General features: G+C 41.8%; 1 protein-coding gene across 1 annotated transcript; it reads left to right on the plus strand.

Moving 5' to 3' along the window:
• Positions 1-1,236: 1,236 nt before the first annotated feature.
• pkib (protein kinase (cAMP-dependent, catalytic) inhibitor beta) lies at positions 1,237-20,233 on the plus strand. Its single transcript, XM_084032364.1, has 3 exons — positions 1,237-1,498; positions 17,721-17,874; positions 18,289-20,233. The coding sequence occupies exons 2-3, from the start codon at positions 17,733-17,735 to the stop codon at positions 18,369-18,371; spliced, it is 225 nt and encodes a 74-aa protein (XP_083888490.1). The 5' UTR covers positions 1,237-1,498; positions 17,721-17,732; the 3' UTR covers positions 18,372-20,233.
• Positions 20,234-22,294: the final 2,061 nt, after the last annotated feature.

The following is a 22,294-nucleotide window of genomic DNA, read 5'->3' on the forward strand; positions in this document are numbered from 1 at the left end:
ATGTTCAATGCATTATAACTGTTTATATTTTTCATACTAAAAGGGAAATCATAGGGGAAATAACTAGCCCACATGTACAATAAGGCCATTGCAAAGGCACTGGAATTATATGGCCTTATCTTAAAATGGATCACCAGAAGTAGCACACAGTGAGGTAATCACAATGAGTTTAAAGCAAGATACAGTGAAGGTGTTCACCTGTGAATAATCTTAAACCTTAACACTTCACCACTCCTTTTTTTCAGTCGAAATATTAACAGCCTTAATATCAAAAGAATCATAGTTTACATCAACCCGCATGGTAAGTGAGCAATTCATTTGATGTTAATCTGATCATCTTTATTAGGCTCTAACAACCCTCCTCGCCACTGTTGACTTCCTTATCGTTGATATTTTCATATTAATCCCAGGACCTTATGTGTCTGATTATGATGTTTACCATCACTACTGTGTTCCATTTTCACTGCCCTGCTTTGTCTCATTGAACTTTGTGACATTTTTTACAGGTTTATTGGGTTAATGATACACTGAATTGTGATCCTCATTTCAGATAAACGAAACAAAATACTGAGAATGTAAAAAAGAAACCTGTTGACTGAAACCATAACAGCCTTTGGGGACAAAACAGTTGTCTTTGCATTCACTGGACCACTGTTTTTCTGTTTCTGATTATTAAGGTGGTCGTATCTGATATACAAGTGCATAAGTTTCATTATCTCTGCAATAAGAATGAAATGATGAAAGATTCAATAAACTATCCACGGGCCAATAATTTGGGACTGAGGACAAATTACTGGATTCTATTAAAAAACAAAATTCCATTTCTTAATATTAGAATGTTTAGATACGGCGCACCCCTTACTAAAAAGACAATGGTACAAACCTTTGAGCAGCAGCGACAAGACAAGTCCTCGACAAAACAGCACGAGTTACACCGGAAACTGTACTACTGTGACTTCAAAATAAAACAAAATATTTGATAACGTAGCCATATCACGCACACTCACTACAACAATTTATACTACTAATAACAATGCTAATAATAAAACATACAAATTGTAAGCCGGCCATTCAATGGACTACAGAAATTATATTTTGAATAACTGTATTGGTGAAACTAAAATAAGTAATTGTTTATTGTAGGCCTATACCATTTTCTGAAATGTGGATATCGTTCAAGTAGCCTAGTGCTTTTACTTTGAAGGCCAAATCCTTTCACTTCCTGTATCCTCCGGGCTAAGTGCGAACAACACGGCGAAGTGCTCGGCTGTGTCCATCCTTGTGCTGCTGCTGTCAGCGCCGTGTATAATCCACTCGTACGCCGGTGTGGACCCGCCGTGTGAGCTGTGATGAAGCCGTTTGATGTGTCGCCCCGGACGGACACCCTGACACTGCGCACGTACTCCTCTTCGTCCCTCCAGAAGATGGTGGCCGGCGGCTAGTCACAACTTCGGACTGCGTGGTTTTGTTCCTCGGCGACGCGCGCTGAAATCAGTCGGTGAGTGACCCGTCGATGCGCACATAACGCTCCAGTCACCTGTTCTGCTCCACAGGTAGGACAACGGACCGGCTTCTGCTTCTTCATAATAAAAACATCTGCGCTCCTGCAAAAACACATCGGCACAAACCTGCAGAAGAGACTCAGGGAATGAATGACTGCTGGGGAAGAAGCTGCTGGTTACAGTAGAATATAGGCGTGCATGGGTGGGGGAGTTTCACCGGGGCTGGAGCCATTACCTGGCCCGAAACCGGCACATAAAAGCTCCAACAACACCAGCCGAGACGACAAATCCTAATGTGGCCAATTTATCTGCCAGCAGCAATCATCTGGTGACATTTAAACACAATAGCAAAACAGGCCGCCAATCAACTCCAACAGCTACCTGTCACCTCCATATGGCCTCAAAGCGTCGTGAGCATCAGCTGTTCAAATGAAAAGGCCACTGGCTCCCAACAGAGATCGGATTATCTTTTGGTTTATTGAAAAGGCGCAGGTGATGTGAAGTGAAATAATGGGAAGGATTCTTTAAAAACCAGAAAAGCATGCTTTTTTGGGGGTTATGAACCCACTCAGCCCCCATATGACTTGTCAGTCTGCATCAGTTGTTGAAGGCCACATCTAATTTCCAGTGGACAGTAAGTGACCATTGTGCATTGCTAAAAATAGACACTGCCACTTGACCATGGGATGCTAAAAAAACTGCTACGTGGATGTCATCTTTTCTAACTCTTACTGCTTTTATATATATATATATATATATATATATATATATATATATATATATATATATATATATATATATATATATATATATATATATATATATATATATATATATATATATATATAAATATATTATTATGTAATTTTATGTTATTATGCACAACCCCTTGAATCTGTTCTTAAGGAAACTCCTTGAAATTAAAAAAGAAAGTCGTGTGGGTCGCAGTTCCACGTGTGAACAAGCCTCAGTCTTTTAGCAGAAGATGTTTTCCCAAAAAGCAAGAAATTAAAATATGGTTCGGGGCGTCTGCCTTTGTGTAGCCATTATAATCCTGGTCTTCTTGAATGTGGCTTTCAGTGAATCATCTAGGTGTCAAATAAGGGAGATGAAGTCTGGGCCACCGGCGGCTCCTCCCTTTTTGTAATAGCCACTTTAGCTCCATGGCACTTCTTTTAATTTTATGATTTCACCCTGCGTTAATTCCTTACATATCCACGAGGTCATTTATGAGTCAGTCTCATTTCTTGGCTTCCTGCTTCATTGGCTGCCTGCTGTGGTGTTTCTGCTCGGCGAACTCTACTTATTTTGAATTTTCCTTTTCTAAAACTAAATAGAGTCTCAGAGTTCTACATTTACAAATAATTCATTTTTTACCAACTGGGGTCTTAAAATAACATAACTTCTTGTGATTCATTTCTGAGGAAATACCAACAAATAAAGTAAATACAAACCAGTTATAGTCGTACAAAAGTTAGATGCAGAGTACGATCATTTAATGTAATGAAAATGTATCAAACAGAGGCTTATTTACATATACAGAAGGACAGTAATCTAATAGTCATACTTTATACTCTGTTTTGGTCTCCACCAGGAATTCATGTTTTCCCCCCAAAAAATAGCCTTTTTGCATCCCGGGATTTTTTTGGTAGTGATATTTTGTGTGTATCGGATTTCTCTGGAAACGGTTAATAGAGAGCAATCTTCCAGGATTAAACCCTCGTCTCCACCAACCTCTGAGGAAAATAGATGGCTCTCTAGCAGCTGAATGCTAACTCCGTCTCCTGTTCGAGTCTGGACACATGTGCAGTGTCAGAGCTTTTTTTTTTCCTCTCCTGAGAACAGCTTCCTGTTGCAGCAGGAAACGAGGCTAACCAAAGCAGTGGACGTAAACCAAAACAGTACTTCCAAAGAGGCTAAATCGGAGCCTGAGGAATGGTGGAGTTTGAAGATTGCTTTTTCTGTCACTTTGAGCATCACCTTTCACATTACCTGTGATACTTCAATCCGTGGTTCACACAACAAGTTGACCTACGACGTAATATGAATGAATATAAGAAGTTTATATAGAGTGAACCAAATAGCTCTGAGGTCTGGAAAAAAACGATCGTTGTTGAAAGGGAGAAATGGGAATACACTTCAGTTCTAGTCATATTTAAACTCGCTGCTCTGTTCTCACTGCCGGGTGAATCATCTGACTTCCTATCATCTGTTCCCCTTCCACATCGTGCTCTTTCTTAGAAATCCCGCCTTGTGTCGGCGTGCGTTAACTCAAAGGCGATGGCAGACACGTGATGACATTGCGGCGGGTGTGATCTGAGCCTTTATCGTTAACCTCCTGAGTATCCTCGGTTAGCCTTACCACTTTGTCTTTTACTGGGAACAAAGGCCGCCACCGCAATCAGTAAACGGGTAACTGCTTTACCTATAAAACCGCTTTGATCTCCGTTGGCATCAACGCGACTGAGCAGCTTATCTTCTTCATCCCCCAGCCGACACTTTCCCTCATTAAAAAGCCAAGGTGGACGGATAACTGTGCTTGGCTAATTTGTGATACAGATATTTGTGGACTGAAGTTGTAAAGGATGTGTCGATATCGATGCTGCTCTTATAACTTTTGGATTGTGCAGGTTTATTCAGACAAAACACAGATTGAAACTTGGCTTTGCTCTATTAGCATGTAAATTAGCTGCAGAATTGTTTGTCTGTTTATTCATCCCAAATAGACGATTTATGGTTGTTTACTGATGTGCGGAGGTTTGCCGTAGCTAGCTAACTGTTTGTTTGTGTTTGACTCACGCACCAGAAACTTCAGTTCTTTCTCCTAATTGTTGACAGACCTTTTTCCTGTTCTCCTTGTCCTCAAGTCCTACAGCATTGGGACTAGCACATTTATTTATTTTTCCGCTAAAGGAAATATATTTTCAACACATCCAAATGACTTTTCCAGAAACTGCATCAAAGAACAAAATGAAGTCAAAGTCAAACAAAAGATTTTCACACTGTACAGATCCTAGTAAATTAAAAAATAGTGTGCCAGAGCCAGAAAAATAGCCACGAAAATGGGGGTGTGCCTGGATGAGGCTTACCCTACAGGTTGTTGAAAGTCAACTCAATAGAACGAACCGCTCCTAGAACCAGGTTTGATACGTTACTGCTGATTGGTCAGGACAAATAACAACCCCTCTAAAACCTGAAACAACTGACCACATAGAAGTGAACATATATAGTCTGGTTACCGGGCCACGGTTTTGCAGCTTTAAGACTGAATGTACAGCAGCTTTTTTTTTAAATGGGGTTATATCTTTCAAAGTAGGATATCAAACACGGTGGCAGAACAGCCCAGTGTTTGATATGACACCTTTCTCTTTTACATGCTGCCTGCTGTAAATTTGCTATTGAAGGAGAGAAAAGTGTTCTTCACATTGGCACCATGTCTCTTTGCATTGCAGCGAGATGAACAACAGTAAGTGTTGCCTGTCACTTACAATTTTACCACCCGGCGCCAAATTTAATTCTCATTGATTGCAGGGCCTCTCCACTCCAAGGATGGAGAAGTAATTTGCCGGGCTAAATTCTAGTCATTCATTATTCCTATGTATTGACCGGTGACCTATAAGGGTTTAGTCCGAGCCGCTGCTTCTGTACAGCCCATTGCCCTTTACTGTGACCACTGGCTGGCTGCCATTTGGCTACGGCTACTTTTATCTTTCTGCCATTAAAACACGTCAGTCGGTTCTCTCCCCCACCTGGGTCTAGAGGACGTACAAGACAGCGGACATGTTTGTGCAGAGATGTAGAGGACGCAGGATGATAATAGGAACAGAGGCGACCTGGTTTCTGGAAGCTGTCTTAGCGTGCTCTGACCTCAACCTCTCCATGCCCGATTTCCCAGCAGCCCGACCTGGCGAGGGGCGGCAGTATAACTCAATAGACCTCTCCCAGCATGCTTCTGCTCGGCTCTGTGGGAAAGGACTCTGGTTTGTCAATGTCATCTCTCCTGCTGCCAACCTCTCCATACTGATTAGATGGGAAAGGAACAGTAGGTGAGATGGGATGGTCTCTCGGCGGAGACAAAGGGTTTATTGTAATTCTCAAGGCATCCATTCAGTCCACAGATCAGTGACCTTTTTCAGCGTATCAGATCACACAATAGAATCAGCGGCTTTGTTTCCCCCCTTGCAATTACCGCGTGGAATTCCGTCTGCCCTACTAAGAGGCACGGCATCAAAAACTGCTTGTCACACGTTAGCCGTCTGAAGAGCGCCTTCTGTAGATTGGCCAACGGAGAGGCTGCGAGAGGGCGAGAGGTGCAGTCGCTGCTTTCAAAGGTCTCTCAGTGGGCACCATCAAAAGCAGTTTTCATGGGAGACGCCTCTCTACAGCTGCGCCTGGAAGCTTTGCACATTTGCATTTTCAAATGGCAGCAAGAGGGAAATATTTGAACTTTGCACTACCTGTTCAGCACCGAACAGCAGACAGACACAGCTAGCAACACAGTGGAGCATTTAACAGGCAGATATGGATGCAGCTTTAAAAGGGCGCTACTTGGCTATTCTGCATGATTGTTAGATATCATAAATATTCACCTGTTACAAGCAGTTTTGAGGATTTGCCACTTTTTTTGTGTTATGTCATGAATAAATGTAATATCTTAAGTCTTGAAGTGACTTATTGGGTGGAAAGGAAGGAAATTGTGACAATTGGTTAATCAAGAAAATAATCTGCAGATGAATCCACAATGGAAGTATTTGTTGCAGCCCCAGATCTGATGACTTTAGATACAGGCAGAAAATCTGATGTTTGCAGGATTAGTCCCAGAGGTGGGAGGTACGACCTGTACGTTCTGGGAACACCTTGGGATTTTGTGCGATTGGTAAACAGATGTTAGTCCTTCTCTGTCTGGCTTGAACCTGTATATACAGTATGTGGGGAAATGGCAGAATGTAATGATGAGTTGAAATCTCAGGGTTTCCACTGCTGCAGACGAAATCCTCATCTGTTGAAGCTCCTCCTTTATCCCTTTTGCTGAGTGGAGTTTTAATCACAAACACTAACACAACACAAGAGCTTGACACTTGTGCTGATGCAGGGTGGCAGTGTGTGTGCTGCCTTCATAGCGTTTGATTATATGTGTGTGTGTGTCTCGGCTGATGCCTCAGTTGCCAGGGTTGTTGTCGGAGAGTGCTAGAGGCCCATGGGTGGCAGCCAGCGTGCAGGAGGAGCACGTGCAGCCGCACAGCCACCCAGGCCTCATCGCTGTTGCCACCATGGTCTAGTTCGGTGAGTGCCGGGGGTGGAGGACGGCCTCGGTTACTCTCTTCCAAACAACAGGCTTTGTGCTGAAATATTGATGTGACGGCAGCACACACTGTCCTCCCAGTGTCACACGTATCGGACATGTGTAGATTTATTCCCCCAGCCCGACCTCGGCTGCTAGACTGCAACTGATATATAGATCCTGAAACCTGATACTTCTTCTACAGGATGTTTGCTGAAACATGTAGTCGCTCAAAGGAAGTCTATATGACAGAACCTTTGATATATAAAAAAAGAAAACAGCATCTCAAATGTAAATATTTATGCTTTGCTGTTTTACATCAGGGATGGGTCATAACTTTCAAATATTCATGAAATTATGAAAAATTCATTCAGTTTGTCCCTTTTCTTTTCTTATTTGCGCGGTGGCTTCACATTGCCGATGCGTTCGAGCAGCAATGCATCAAACGACACTTCAGTCAAACTCGACAGAATCAGAATAAAAGTTACCAAAACAGAAAACTCTTAAATTCTCTCTTAAACCCCCCCCCCCGTTGAGCACAGCTTGAAATGCCCATCCCTATTTTCTATCAAGGTGAATTTGAGGTTGTGTTTCTGTTTGTCAGACAAACACAGACACTTCAAAGATGTCACCTTGGGCTCTGGGAAACTTTGATTGGATTGAATCTTATTTTCACTTAAAACATTTCAGATTTTTTTTTTAAAGAGACAGTGTGTAGGAATTACTCCCATCTAGTGGTGAAATTGTATTTTGCATTCAGACGAATAGTGCCGTAGCCGTCATGTACCAAGAATCTATGACAACATGTCATCCAACACCACTTCACCAGTTTTCTTTCAGGTGATGAGGTTTCAAACAAACGTGTGTGAGCATGTAGAAGTCATTACTCCTCCAGCAATATAGTGATTATTTTACCATGTTTTTATTGGTTTATTTTTGGTAGCCTTCCATTACGATGCCGTAGCCTATAGCATCAGCTAACAACTAGACACACAACAAACACAAACAGATGTGACTAAAATGCTTATATTGCTCTAGAGGTCGTGTCCGAGACGTCCACCACGGGCGGATAACAAAGCTCGGTAAAAGTCGCTCTCCGGGGGGACAGCGGGACGTGAACGTACCGGTCCCCGGGACTAGTGCATCACGGGCGGATGAAAATGTAGTCTTCAAAACGACATAGAAGCCTCCTGAGGACCCTTCCAATGTAAATACAAATAGGAAATTCTTTGCTGTATTGATTTTATCTAAATAAAATGTAACACACTGTCCCTTTTAAGGCTTGCTTGTGTCATGACAACAAGATTCAGACTAAGCTCTTATATTTGTATAGGAATGTCTAATCTAATAAAGTATTAGTTCCTTAGTATCTAAATTTAAGTATCATATTTGCACGTGGCAAGTGTCCCAAAATTAGATTTGAGTGTTTCCTCGAACAATCAAAACTCTCCCACCTCTGGTCTGTGACTCCTAATAATAATAATAGTGATATTACAGGTTCCTCGTTTGATTGTGTGAACCGTCGTGAAGAACTGCAATCAATGTATGTTACATGCCTCCATATAAGTAACTAATGGATTGATTAGAAAATAGAAACAGTATGGAAAGACACAAAAACACAGTCTAATACTTCCATTTTTACAAGAGTTATATAACTGTGTCTCAACTCACTAATAAATCACCCTTTGCAAAATTAAATGTGCATTCTAAATGATTGATAGACGGCATTGCTCTGCTATTAAAAGAGTGCTCCAGTGATTTAGGATAGCACTTTCACAAAGTTGGGGTACTCGCGAGAGACAGATTAAATAATAATGGACGAACTCGATGCAGCAAAGGCAGAGATATCCTGACTGTTAGTTCCTGTTGTGGGTCAAGCTCCAATAATGCTGGATCCTACACGTCCCATAATGCAGCTCAACGGTGGCATCGGGTCACTGCTTGTTAAACAGCCTTGCTGACAACATGGGGGGCTATTTTACAAGACTTACAGCTCCTGCAGTGTCCAACCGGAGTTCCCCTGTAAAGTACCAAAATCAGAGCTCACAAACATATTCTCACTTTCACTTTCTGTAATAAGACTGTGAGTAGAGATACATTCACAATGTGAATTTTCTTATGTTGACTTTTCCCATGGAGCAAAGCGGAGGGCCATTTGGTGCTCACGATTCACTGATCATCTGTCGAATCAGAACAAAAGATGTAAAAATCGTGCATCCTCCAAAACAGTGTGTTCCTGCTGGACGTGATCCGCTCCTCAGATGATCCCTGAGGCCGCTGGCGGCGGTGCCTGGCAGCCATTCTCTACAACTCTCCGTCAAGTGTGCTAATTGCTGTAAATAGCCGGGTGCTCCGTTGTTGTGATTGACCCTCATGAAACCCGCTCAATCTGTCTCATATTTGGCAACGTGGAGGGCACATTGTCAGCCTCATTTCATATAATTGCGTGTTGTTATTGCACATTAAACACCGTTAATTACAAAGAGGGCGGATTGCTTTTAGGTGCTATTTGAAGGTCCTCTAAACATCGTAGCTCAGCGGTATCGACGGGGGCGTGTAACAGTTTCTTAGTGTTGGGGGTTGTTTGTGAAAGTGCTGAAAACTGGCATTGTGGTGGAAGTTCCACGCCAGCTAACTTATTATTTAGTTACTTACGACATTACTGCCTCGCCACTCACCACTGTTGTTTAGCTGATTTGTAAAAGTCTAGTTTCTCCACCAAGAATATTGCCAAAGAACCACTTTAGATCTTGTGTTTAGCAGAGATGTGTCAGTAATTTGCATTTCACTGTGATATTCTGGTAAGGGATTGCTTATTTGAAAACTAAATAACTGGTTACTTGAATAGCCAACTACCAGCTAGCCAAGGTACAACAAAACAACAAAAAATCCACCTGAATAATCTAGCGCATTGCTTTGCAATGCACCGATTGTGATATTGATTGTATTTGTTATTCAATTTTAGAGAGAAAACATAACTCACCCATCACTAAAGCCTGCACCTGTAACGCACGTCAAACTTTTCAATCTAGCACGGCACATTCCAATGATAACAGTGGCAGATTTACCACCTGAAATTCATTGCAATTTATGAAGCAATACATCTTATAGTGTCACCCAGACGTAGACAAAAGCAAGCTTCTCCTTTCTCGCCCTTGACCATCGATTCTGTCGTCTGAAACGACAACTGTTGCTGGCAGAGTTAATTAGCTTAAATGGTAACTCCATGAGTTGGCTGAAAATGTGTCTCCAGCTGATTTTTTTTTTTTTAACGATTCATGCTGATTCAGAGCAAGGAACATAAGACCCTGTTCTCTTTTTGCTTTAGCAACACTAAAGACATGCTCACGCTTTAAACAAGCGGTGTTCAGAGCGTTGCTAACTGACCACCGGACACTAAAAGTAATAACATTGTAATAATAATAATAAGAAAACACACATCCATCATCCTCTTTGAGAAATGGGTGATTTTGACTGGTTGAGTTCAAATAAAAGGCCGGGAAAAATCTTTCATTGTCAGTTACTGTAATTACACAGACCATGGCGATCTCTCTCTCTCTCTCTCTCTCTCTCTCAAACCTCCACCCACCCTAGCAATTTATCTACAAACTAAAAGGCTGTGCCCATGTGTTTTTGTCCCTGATTCCTGGCTTCTGAAACATGAAAGCAGGCAGCCATAACGAGAAAAAGGGCTGCGCAGATCAGTGGAAAAGACGAGAGGATCTGCCCAGGATGTTTGCAAGATCTGAAGAGAGGCTGTGATCACGCTGTCTCATTAGATCAGTCTCAGCTCTCTGCTTCTCTCTCTCTGCCTCCCTCTCTCCGCCCGCTGAGGGGGGGGAAAACAGCTTTTTGTGAAAATCAACACCAAGATCCTTCCAGCTTTTGTGCATATGTATGACCTTCTGTGCACCTGTTAATGTGAATATGATGAGCAGAGCCGATTGCCTTTCTTCACATTTTTTCCCTCATTTTGCTGCGTTTTGCATTTAACCTAATAGTTGTGCACTGTATAGTTTGGTCTGCTCTAATAACGAGGAATAATTATGCATCCCCACGTACAGTTCTTATGCTATTGCTATATTAGATTCATAGCTCATACCTGCAGCAACAAATCCAACATAATCATAACAACAAAAACATCTCAATGAGCACAAAAAAACAAAACAATGCTGTATGATGTCAGTTTCTTCCTTGGCTCCCCTCTTCCACTATGTAGCTGCCTTTTTCTAACGGTGCCGTTTCCATGGTAGCTAGAGCACGCTAAGCTTTAGGATAACAGTAAAAAAAAAAAAAAAAAGTGGGGAGAAGGACAGGGAATAATCACAGGGTATGAGGGACTAAAAATAGCGAGGGACTTAATCCCAGGCATTATTTATTCATCTCAAACGTCTCGTGTCTGCGCCGGCTGTGTAAACATAATTTCTTCTGCAGTTCCTCGTTAAGCGGCCATACTTTCTGACCTAAACCCCCCACAGTCCTACAAAATGACTAATGCCATGACTACAGGGAGAGGGGAGGTACAGTCGCAACACAAAGAAAACACTCTCTCGGTGGACACATGGGTCGGATTTGCTGCGGCGAGGCCGTCTGATGAGGGGAACCATTTCAGGATTATTGCAGTCAATCTGTTACTACCCCTACTTCCTTATTATTAGACAGAGCATTAGAACAAGACTGTGTAATAGAGAGCGACACCAGCACGACTGCTTTGTTACTGTAAAATAACATCCACAGTGACAATTTGTAATTGAACATCTCTCTCAATGAAAATCCAATCATGTTTAACATGATGATGGTCGGCGGTTCGTGTGTCCTACGCAGCGATACGTAATGTTCAGACTGTAGTGGAGCTGTAGTGTGTGCAGTGACTGTGGCTGTCACACAGGCGAGGGTGATGAGAAGCAGAATAGAGGTCAGCCTCAGGCAGCAGGCAGGGCCAGGCTGCTTGGCTCGGAGAGCTGATATATAGCATTGTCTCCTGTGTGGAGATTTGAAGCTTTGACTGATATGGCCAATACCAGCAGACATTTTTTTTTACGGAAGATTCCAATAGCTTGTATTTTGTGCTAGTTTTTTATATGAATAAAGAGATATATTATTAAAATAGCCACTAAAGCAACGATAATGCTAAAAGCTATACGACTCTGTCATTTCAGAACCGTTTTACTAATATTTTGGGATAGATTTCCTGGAAAGAACAATATTATTTGGAGCAAATCACAGAGAGACAGCGTTCATGTAGCACACTTAATTAATTATTATAGTAGCCTGAAGAGTCTTTTAGTCAGTGTGGAGGAGAGTTCGACTGATAAACAGCCGGGGCTGATATATTGGTTGATATTTGCTTTTTGCAGATAAAAGGTAACCCTGTGTATGCTGGAAGATAACTAACAAGAAATTGCAGTACAGAAATGCCAATAGAGGTCTGAGGTTATATGAAACAATGTCACCATATAGTGCTGCCGGGATGACATATTTTTGTCGGCCAACCCCCCAGAAGTTAGTTAAAGTGCTTTTATAGTCATTATACAACAAACTGCACTGGCTCCCCCGACAAAAAGCTGGGATTTTGAATTATTGCAGAAAATAAACTCAGTGGCAATGCATGTTTATGATACTTGATACAGCAAGATAATGAAGTGTGAATGAAACCAGCAGAAAAAAACCCAAATGAATGAAAGAAACCACAACACGATGGCATGTGGGTGTGTATACGCAACACGGCTGTAAAGGCAGACCAGTCAGCGTGATGCCGTTTGATTGTTTATATTTCTGATTATTACTATCGGCCAATGCATGGGAACAACACACTCACATATTGGTATTGTGAATAGAGTAATCAACAGAAAGTGAGAGTGTGAGATAATATTCTGCACTCAAGGTTTTCTCACTCGTTTGGATTTCTCTCTGAAACATTTGACCATGAATGGAACCTGCTTGGGTGTCATCGAGTCACGCAAGTACAGCTTTTCAGCCTGCAAGTGCTTTTACATGGGAGTCCACGCAAGTTGAGCTGAAGTCAATGAGATAGAGTTGAACGCTTTTGTTAAAAAACAAAAAAAAGAAATGTTGAACCATTGAATTGTTGTTAGTGGGTCATGCTATGTAGAGTCCAGGTGAAGTCTGAACAGGTGAGTCTTGGAGTCCAGCCAGGAGAGAGTTGCAGTAGTGAGATGATGATGATAATAAAATATGCAAAGGAAGGTAATTTTCACAAACTGTTTCCACGCAGCTCTCGTCAGTGATGTTCACACCAAACTCAGGTGTAAAAGCTCCACAGTGTTCATGGTTTGATGCAATATGTTTCACTCATGTCACAATCTAGTACATTCTCAAATCCAGCAAGAGTGTCTGAGACTTCACTTCCATTTTCAAGTCATTGCCGTATTCGGCTTGATGAAAATGTAATAAAATGGAGTTTTGCTGACCCATTTAGTGAGTGTTTTTCTTTTCTCCAGTGCTGTGTCCTGGTTTATTACTAAACAACATCATTTCAAACAGTCTGCAATCGCTCAAGGAGATGAGAATGTAGGAAACATGTCGCATATTATCCAGACATAACCACATTTCATCCACCTTCGTTCTGGCATATTTGTGTACAGCAGGTGGACATTATTACATTATTATACCTGATGGCTGATGATATCTTTTTCTAGCCTGAAACCACGAAGCTGACCAGTATTTTCAAAGTCATTTTTGTTATGTACAAATCCGCTTTAAAATGTAGCAATTGTTCAATTAAGCAAGTGTTAACGCTGCTCTATATTTTTGTGAAAGAGGTCGCTCAATTTTACAGAGAATTACAGAGCTTTTATTAGCTGTTTTTCAGCTAATTGTTTGTTTTAAATCTAAAATGACTCCACATTTTTGGAAAACAGCAGGGACATTCTCCAGACCAGAAAATCCTGTGGTAGTGACCTGTCAATTACAAGTTAACCACGCCCCAAAGCATACCTCGCTTTATCCTCTAATTTACTCTCAGTGGTGCCTTAATTTACAAAATGGACATCATGCTGTATTGAAAATTCCTGGAACCAACGGCTGAGACCATAAACTCACGTTTACAATGTTTACTGAGGTCATAAATCAAGTGAGAAGTAGGCTCACTTTCTCATAGACTTCCATGCAATCGGACTTCTTTTGGCAATCAGATGATTCTTCGCTATTAGAAAGAATGTTAATTTAAGGCTCTTGAGCATTGGCTTCACTCCTCAGAAGGTTGTATACTGGATTGAATCGTGGATTCTGACTGTTTCTCCAGTCATTTCATTTGTTGATACCAAGGGAATATTGGCCATATTCTTGCATAAAGATTGGTTTTGACATTCTCTCCACACTGAAGAGGCAAGTTATCGAGCTCTCAGCATCTCTTTCTGTTTTCTTGCTCTGTCCGTGGTGCTGAAAGCTTCCATTCACCGTCTGAGAAAAATGTATGTTGAGACGAGCTTTCTTTCTTGGCAACCTTGGACTTGTATTTCCATTTAACAAAAGCAGGCGCTCTCTCTCCAAGAGCCTGCGAGGCTTCGTCTGAATAGAGCCGCACTCGACGGCGTTGAAAGCACCGCGGGGTTGGATTGGGGGCGATGCCTTGCTCCGCTGCCGTCACAGTTACCCTTCAACATTGAATGTGAAGGGCTGTGCAAGTTAGAACACTGCTCTGCTAAACACATAGAAGAACACGCGCGTGAACAAGTTTTTTTTTTTTGTCCTAACTGACGAGGTATGAGAGGACAATTTTAGTTTGCATGATTATTTACACAGTCGCCCTGCGATGCAGAGGATCATTGAAGTCTGTAGTGTATAATTTGTTGCCAAATTATAGACGTCACTGTGTGTAGAATAGCGCGTGTAGCAATTTGCAGCATTAATGAGCTCTTATTTAATTGAAGAGCTGTAAAAAGTTTGCAGTTTTAAAGACGAAAAGATGGCCCTTTTTGTCCTCTCCTTTTTGACTCCCTCTCCTTACACAACCCTTGACCTCTGCCAGCTCTTCAATCAGAAGGCTTTTATAACTCTACCTCGTTGCGTAACATACCTGCGGCTTGTTCTCTGAGCCGAAGAGGACATCATAGTATCTAGGTCAGTTTTCTTGACAAGATAATCCTATCTAAACTGTTGTTGGATTATCATCTAAAATAAACCTGTTCAGATGATGGGTCACTGCCTGTTCAATGTTTAATCTGCCGGCTTAATGAAAGTTACTAAACAGATGTTCTAATTCGGACTGGTGTTGGCTATTATTGGCACTTGTAGATAAGCTACTGGAAGACAATGCTTTGAACTTGTATTCATTTGTTAATATTTACTCATAAAATGAATAAGAGGGAAAACTTCTGAACTATTTAAATCATCATTGGATGCTCAAACAAAGCTAATGGTATTTTCTTAATTAGGGAAACAGCTTCTTAAGGCCAGTATCAGATGAATATAGACCTGACATTATAACAAGCCGTCTAGTTTTAATTGTACAGATTAACTGGTAAATCCTACTTTTGATAATCAGCTGTTAGCTTGACAAGCCTGTCGGATCGACCGGAGCAGGAAGGCGAGAGAATCTGTGTGAAGGGTTCTTCCTGCTGCTCGGACCTGATTAGACTCGTGTTATCGGACTTTCAGTTCAACTGTGACCCGATCAGAGACGGCACAAGAGCAGCTTTGACACTTGAGGGCCGGCGAAGGAAAACTGGAACAATGTTCTGGCTTCCTGGGACGCCTACATTAAGATCCAACTGAAAGGCCACGTTATACTGCAGCTGCATTATGGCTCACTGGAGAGCACTTCAATTCAGAGACCTGGAATTAAAGTGGTCACGGCGATCATTGACAACACTGGTGTGATGTCCTATCTCTATGTTAATTCGGGGAGCTAAGAAACGTGGTGATGAAAAGAACTTGATTTAAAAAAAATAATAATAATAATGGGTTGATATCCATATGGTGGATATTTTATAAGCAAAATGCATTTAAGTGTGATGACTTTTATAACAACAAGATAATACATTAATAAAGGCTATTTGAACAGTTAAATAAATCAATAAAATATATCCAAAATAATTGCACACAAAGATTCTGAAGGGTTGGAGGACACATGACCTCAGTATTTGAATTCCTGCTATACGGCCCTGATCGCATTATTGCAAGGGTGTTGACAGTCATGACATTAAATGTGCAACAGCATTTGATATCAATAAATAATTACTGCATTAATTATTAGTATCCCGCTGTATGTTTACCCTGCAGAGTAAAGCCAAAGATGCTGTGCACCGAGGGAGTAGGTAGACATTCTTGGTAATGTGTGTTCACATTTCAAAACACATTATTTCTGCTGTTGAATAAAGGCTTTCAATCATGTATGGCAATTTAAGGTAGCACACTTAATTTCATGATTACATGCTGATGCTCACATGCTACCCGTGTCACCTCAAGTCAATCAAAGCAAGGCAAAAGCTAACAATTTGATTGTGTGTACATTGCATGTGCAGATTCCAACATGTCGCTGTGATTATGTGAAGGAAATATGGTACTCACAGAATTAGACTACCATTTACTACTGTGTCTTATATGAGCTCAATGACTATTAGCACTTGAGGCTAACAGATGGCCAACCTGTGGCCCTTTTTTCTGGAGGGTGTGTGTGTGTGTGTGTGTGTGTGTGTGTGTGTGTGTGTGTGTGTGTGTGTGTGTGTGTGTGTGTGTGTGTGTGTGTGTGTGTGTGTGTGTGTGTGTGTGTGTGTGTGTGTGTGTGTGTGTTTGTGTGTGTGTGTGTGTGTGTGTGCATTAACTTGCATGTCATTCCTTTGTTGAAAGAGCCATGTGAAATGGGATTTTGCTCAACAGAATGGTATGGTTATTTACAGCGAGGCAACACAACAAAAGAGGCAGACTGGGGAGAGAAAGTGAGATAGTGAGAGAATGGATTTCATATGTTTACCTTCCAATGGTGCGGTTTTTTTTCCGTGTTGTTGCCATAGCGACAGTGGCTCGCTGTATCTGCGTGTGTGTCTGTGTGTGCGTGCGTGTGACAAGGGATGTAATTCTGCCTGTCACCAGTGTAGCCTAGAGCTGACTCCCCAGCTGCTGGTTGCCATGAGACCAGACAGACACATCCTCCGCTTCAGTGATGAATCTCTTCTCTTGATGCTCAAATCACTTAACAGATAAACTGCTTTTTGTTTCCTGAGATATGTTAAGATAAATGGCCACAGCTGTGCTCTGCATTGCTCATAATGTAACATATCAGTCATGGCATGACGGTGTCATTTAATTATACAGATGTTCTAGGCTTGGGCGGAAATAACTGGCTAACCCATCTTTTAAAATGTTCTGGGACTGAACCTTGTGTCATTTATGTCAGTCTGTTATAAAACTATGCAACATCACAACAATTCGGCTTGCTTTGATATTAGATATTAGTCATTTTGGGCAAACAAAGAAAGCAATCCATGTAACTAGTCAGCTATTGTTAATTAAGCTAAAACTGTAACCAAAACTGTAAAATAGTGTTAAGTTAATCTTGATGTTGCTGTTACTTGTTAATGACGACACAAGGGTTTACCCATGCATGCCAGCGATCCTTCTTCTTCTGGGATTGCCCTGCCTCTGATTGGCTTACCCTGATATTCTTAACCTCAACCCAATCTCACTTCTCATGCCTTAATCCAACCGACGAAGTTGTAGCCAATCAGAGGCAGAGCTGGCAGAACAAAGCTGTACTGGACATATCAGAAATAACTGGAATTTACATTGAGATATAGTTATATTTGCACAGAAAGATATACAGAATATATTGTGACACATGTTTTTTGTAGACACAACACTTTTTATATGGTAACAAACCAGGTGGTTCCTGAGTTCTTCCTATTACCGAACTTCAAAGTGTCTTTTCACAGACAGGCATTAATCTAATATTGTATTCGGCCTGTCTTTTATCACAGAGGGGTCCTGAGATGACGGAAGTAGAGCCAGTGTTGGACTTTGCCTCCTCTGGGCGCTCAGGGAGGAGAAATGCCCTGCCCGACATCCTGGGCTCGCCGGCAGGCGTCAACCCTGGCGACCTGCCCCTGAAGCTGGCTGAGTTGTCCCTCAAAGGTAAAGCACGTTTTCACTTTCATCGTGGCAATATTCAACACAATGCAAACTCAAAACTGTAAGCAACTTGTGAAGTGAAGAAATGAAAGGCCATGATGTCATGCACAGTCAGCCGTCTTTCAGTCTTGATAGTTTCTGAGTAATTTAGTCTGTGAAAGTTTGCCTGACATGGATTTTGGTCTGAAAAATCATATCTGGTCGTGGGATACATAAAAGATTAAAGTTGGGCTGAAACGTCGTTTCAAGAGCATCTAGCTTCCATGACGTGTTTCTGAGTGAAACAGGACAGGCAGGCAGCGCATAATGTTGGGAGGAATTCGATCATTCAGAAGATTAGCCAAAGTAGCAGATTGATTGATGAATTACTGCAACATATTGGTGGTGATGGTGTCTATTTTTTGGGTTTGTGCGCAGATGGTCCGGGGGGGGCCCAGTCACCCACAGCGGAGGGGCCTCCAGCGCCGCCGGAGAGCTCAGAAGGGAAAGAGGGATCGTAAGGACTTGTTTATTTGCCTCCCCGGAGACCTGCAATGATAACCTGAGCGACGGGACGAGGAAGGAGTTGGAGGGAGACCTGCGGGAGAAGGAGTGATGATCTGTGGAGACTCAGGCTGTTTGTGAAGCAGCTGAGCCACGGAGGGACTGACGGACTGATTCCCCCAAGGACTGGAGCAAGGCACTCAGCAGCACTATCTGAAAAGAGTCAGTCGTCACTTAGTTATGAACCAGAGTGTGTGTGTGTGTGTGTGTGTGTTATAAATGTGTGTGTGTGTGTGTGTGTTACACACTTACCACAGAAACTACGCTGAGAATTAAAGGGACCATTGACAGAGTGTATACTGTACACTACTATTTTTGTATGCTTTATTTAAAGGTATAGAAAAACAGGAACCGGTGAGTCTAACTGTAATGTGTTCCATGTCCTGCTGATTTTTATCTGAAAGTGATGTGTGTTATTTCACATGGACAACAGTAGGAGGGGCTTTGACAGCAGCCTCTAGTGGCTTGAAGCTTCTTAATCCGGCTGGATGCAAAATCGCACTCGCGACAGTGAAAACAGTACATTTAAGAACATTGGGAAGTCTGTGTGTCGTGTTCTGCTTTGACACTAAATGTGTATGGTCTACTGTATGTTTTCAAATGGGAGGCTGTTGTACAGTATATCTGCATTGTAAATATACGGTTTTTAACCCCTCATTGCAGACTGTTTCGATCCTGGCAACAGCCAAGGATTTGATCCATTTTTTTAGGTGTCCATGTGGTGCAAGGTGATAAAAACCGTCTATCTTGAGACATTCCTTTAGAGAATAGTGTCCCACTGCCAGCAATGTACACACTGCTTTATTATTTTTAATAATACTCAGACTAGTCAGAGATTTTGTTGATTTCCTTTTGTTTCTTGTTCAAGGCTGCTTTAAAAACATGACTCTTCTCTTTCCAAAACGTTGAAAATGTGCCTAGTGGCAGCTCACAACCCCAGATATGTGTCGTGTTCTTTCTCTGTGAAGTACTGTTATCGACAATTTTGGGGCTGCTGATATTTCCTCGGTTTTAATAGGAGGTATCATAACACATCTTTACAGTTTGAACTTTGACTGAAAGATAAACGCTTTTGTAGACTTGCATCTTGCAGGTCCTCCACTCCATCGGGACAAGCGTTGGGGTTTTTGCATAAAACTTGGGCTCCTCGCACGTGCTTCGTATTGCAACAGCAGCATATGCCCACTGCCTGGGAAACGGGGAGCGAGCAGCACCACCGCCACGACGTGTTTCGTTTGCCGAAAATTGCAGCACACTCGCCTTCTGCCTCTCCGCACGGAGAAAAGTCTGCTCATCAACACATAAGCGGAGCTGTGAATGCAAGGCGAAGAGCGGCGAGAGAGAGGGATTGTCAGCTCTCCAGTCACTGCTACTGTGTATATACAGTATACCGTATTGTAGTATAACCCATGTTTATGTGTGTCATACATTGCTGCCTGTATGATGACCAGACTTTATTCATACCGTACCCACATAGGAAGTGATGTTGTAATTGTCTCTCTTTGAAGATGTTTGCCGGTGGCTGTGTCTTTGTGTGGATGTTTCACAAATGCAACAAGGAGAGCTGTGTGTGCTGCTGCCCAGCCACTGTTTTTGAAGCTGTACTCCGTGTTCGTGGTCTACACGAGCTGTGTGATCAACACTGGGTTGGGGGGGGGTCGATGAATCAGAGGTGTGTTTTGTAGTGTCCTGATCTCTAAGTGGTGCATATATTTTACTTAGCTGGATTGAATCCCACATGTTGATTCTATCTGGTGGTGAAAATTGCCATATTAAACCCACGAGCTTTACATATACAACCGTGTGCTGAATATTTTCTTTTTCTATGCCAGGCCCTCGTGGTGGTGCTTGATCTTCACCTGTTAGCACACGCAGGATGTGTTAAAAATAATCAGGATCATATTTAAATGCTATACTTTTAGCAGCAGGGCTCTGTGTGGTGGGAACGGTTACAGTCGGTACACCATTTTTGTCCAAACTGAAAAAGCTAAACAGCTACTGAATGGATTGCCATGGAAACGTGTACGGATATTAATGTTCCCTACTGGCATAATTGATCCTATGATTTTTCATCTAGGCCTGTTTGTCCAATGATTTAATTTACTAAATACCTGCAAAACAAATTGTCACTGCTGTTAAAAGTGCTTTTAAGCAATTAGATTATCATAATAATGTTCAAGCACATTATATTAGCAGTAATAAAGTGAATATCATTAAATATGAAATCAAGCTGAGCACACAAGAATAGCCAAACACATTGGAATATTAAATGGAATATTGGTATATGAAATGGGAGTTTATTATGATGTAGCTATAGGTAATAGCTGTACATTGATAAGCTTTCAGCAAATAAAATAACACATCAAAGTATAAACTTTTCTACTTATTTTACTACAGTACTACATACTTTGCCGGCACCATTTCTGATGAAAGGCTCTTGATGTGATTTTTTTTATAATCATTACAGCATCTGAAGTGTCAAGTAAAAGCATATAAAAGTGTACTTTAAGGCTGCATAAGGCAGGATATGCACTTTTTTCCGTTCCTTCCAGAATATCCATGTTTGAACACTCCTCTTACATAATGCAGCAGTTCCTGCGGGTGTGCAGCAGATGGAGACATTCACTAAATTATCATTCACCCCACATCATGCTTCCACACCAGACGGATATCTTTGTTGTGTCTGGTACAAAGAAAATGGCTGAAATGCAATACTTACAACAATATTTACACGAGAACCTGAAGTCACATAAATATAGTGACTACAAATCATGATTCGGAGGTTGTGGCTTCACATTCAAACACATGCTTCGGTTTGAAACCCTGTAAGCGGTTTGACTCGGACACACCCAGTGTTGTCTCGACGCTCATGCAGCATTGGGGAGTGATTTGACGAAAACTGACACATTTTGGATTCGTTTTGTTTAAATGCTGCTCCTAACCTGTGGAGGTTGTTAATGAAGGGTGTGTGTGTGTGAGCAGGGCGTGTTTGGAAGCCAGCAGTGAATCTTTGTCATGGTGCAGACTGGCTGTCTGGCTGCGTCCCAGCATCCCTGCTGACAGGAGATGAGACCATGCTTGCACACACCCAAATACTCTTTGTCTCTCTGCAGATACAACCACAGTAAAGCACGTGGGCAACACGCTATGCTTGTTAGCTAATGCTGTAGCTTGATTATGTAACAGAAACGTGATTTATAAAATACACATCAACAGCGTCACTGCATGCAGTAAATGTACGTATTTAAATTGGCCATTTGTTCAAGCAAAACAGAAATGTGTCATCCATTTCAGAGCCATTGTTTTTGCTAAACTATCCCAGTTAGTCTCCACCTCCATTCTCGGGCAGCCTCCTCTCCTCTGAGGTAGCTCCCTCGCCCCAGACTGGGTCTACGTAACTTGTTGCTAGGGTAACCTAGCCTTCAGAGAAGCTTGGGCCTTGTTGCATTGTATGCAGTCATGCTTTTCTGGAGCATGAGGGAAGGTGTATAATTGATTTGAAGGCTTTGGCTGCAATGAGGACAAGGGGCATACGCGTGATGTCAACTGGGTATGGCAAGGCGTGGGGGCCCGTTCGCCTCAAATGAATACATATTTGACCTTGTAGTTTTTCATAATTATCATAAAATATAAAAGCCAAAATGACGTTGATGACGAAGTTGATGTAGAAGCAGTATCTAAACTAGCTTTGGTTGTATAGAAAATGCCCTAAATGCTATTATCTTATATTGTGAATTTGACCGTGCACACTTACACATCTAAAATAACAAGACAGGGTGTTTCCAATTCCAAATAACAGAAAAGCAGAGCTGGGAAAAGCTCTCTATCTTCTTTCATAATTGAATAGCATGGTGTATTAGCGGTTAGCTATTGGCTTCCC

This window comes from Eutrigla gurnardus (assembly GCF_963514095.1).
Source record: "Eutrigla gurnardus genome assembly, chromosome: 17".
NCBI classification, from domain to species: domain Eukaryota; kingdom Metazoa; phylum Chordata; class Actinopteri; order Perciformes; family Triglidae; genus Eutrigla; species Eutrigla gurnardus.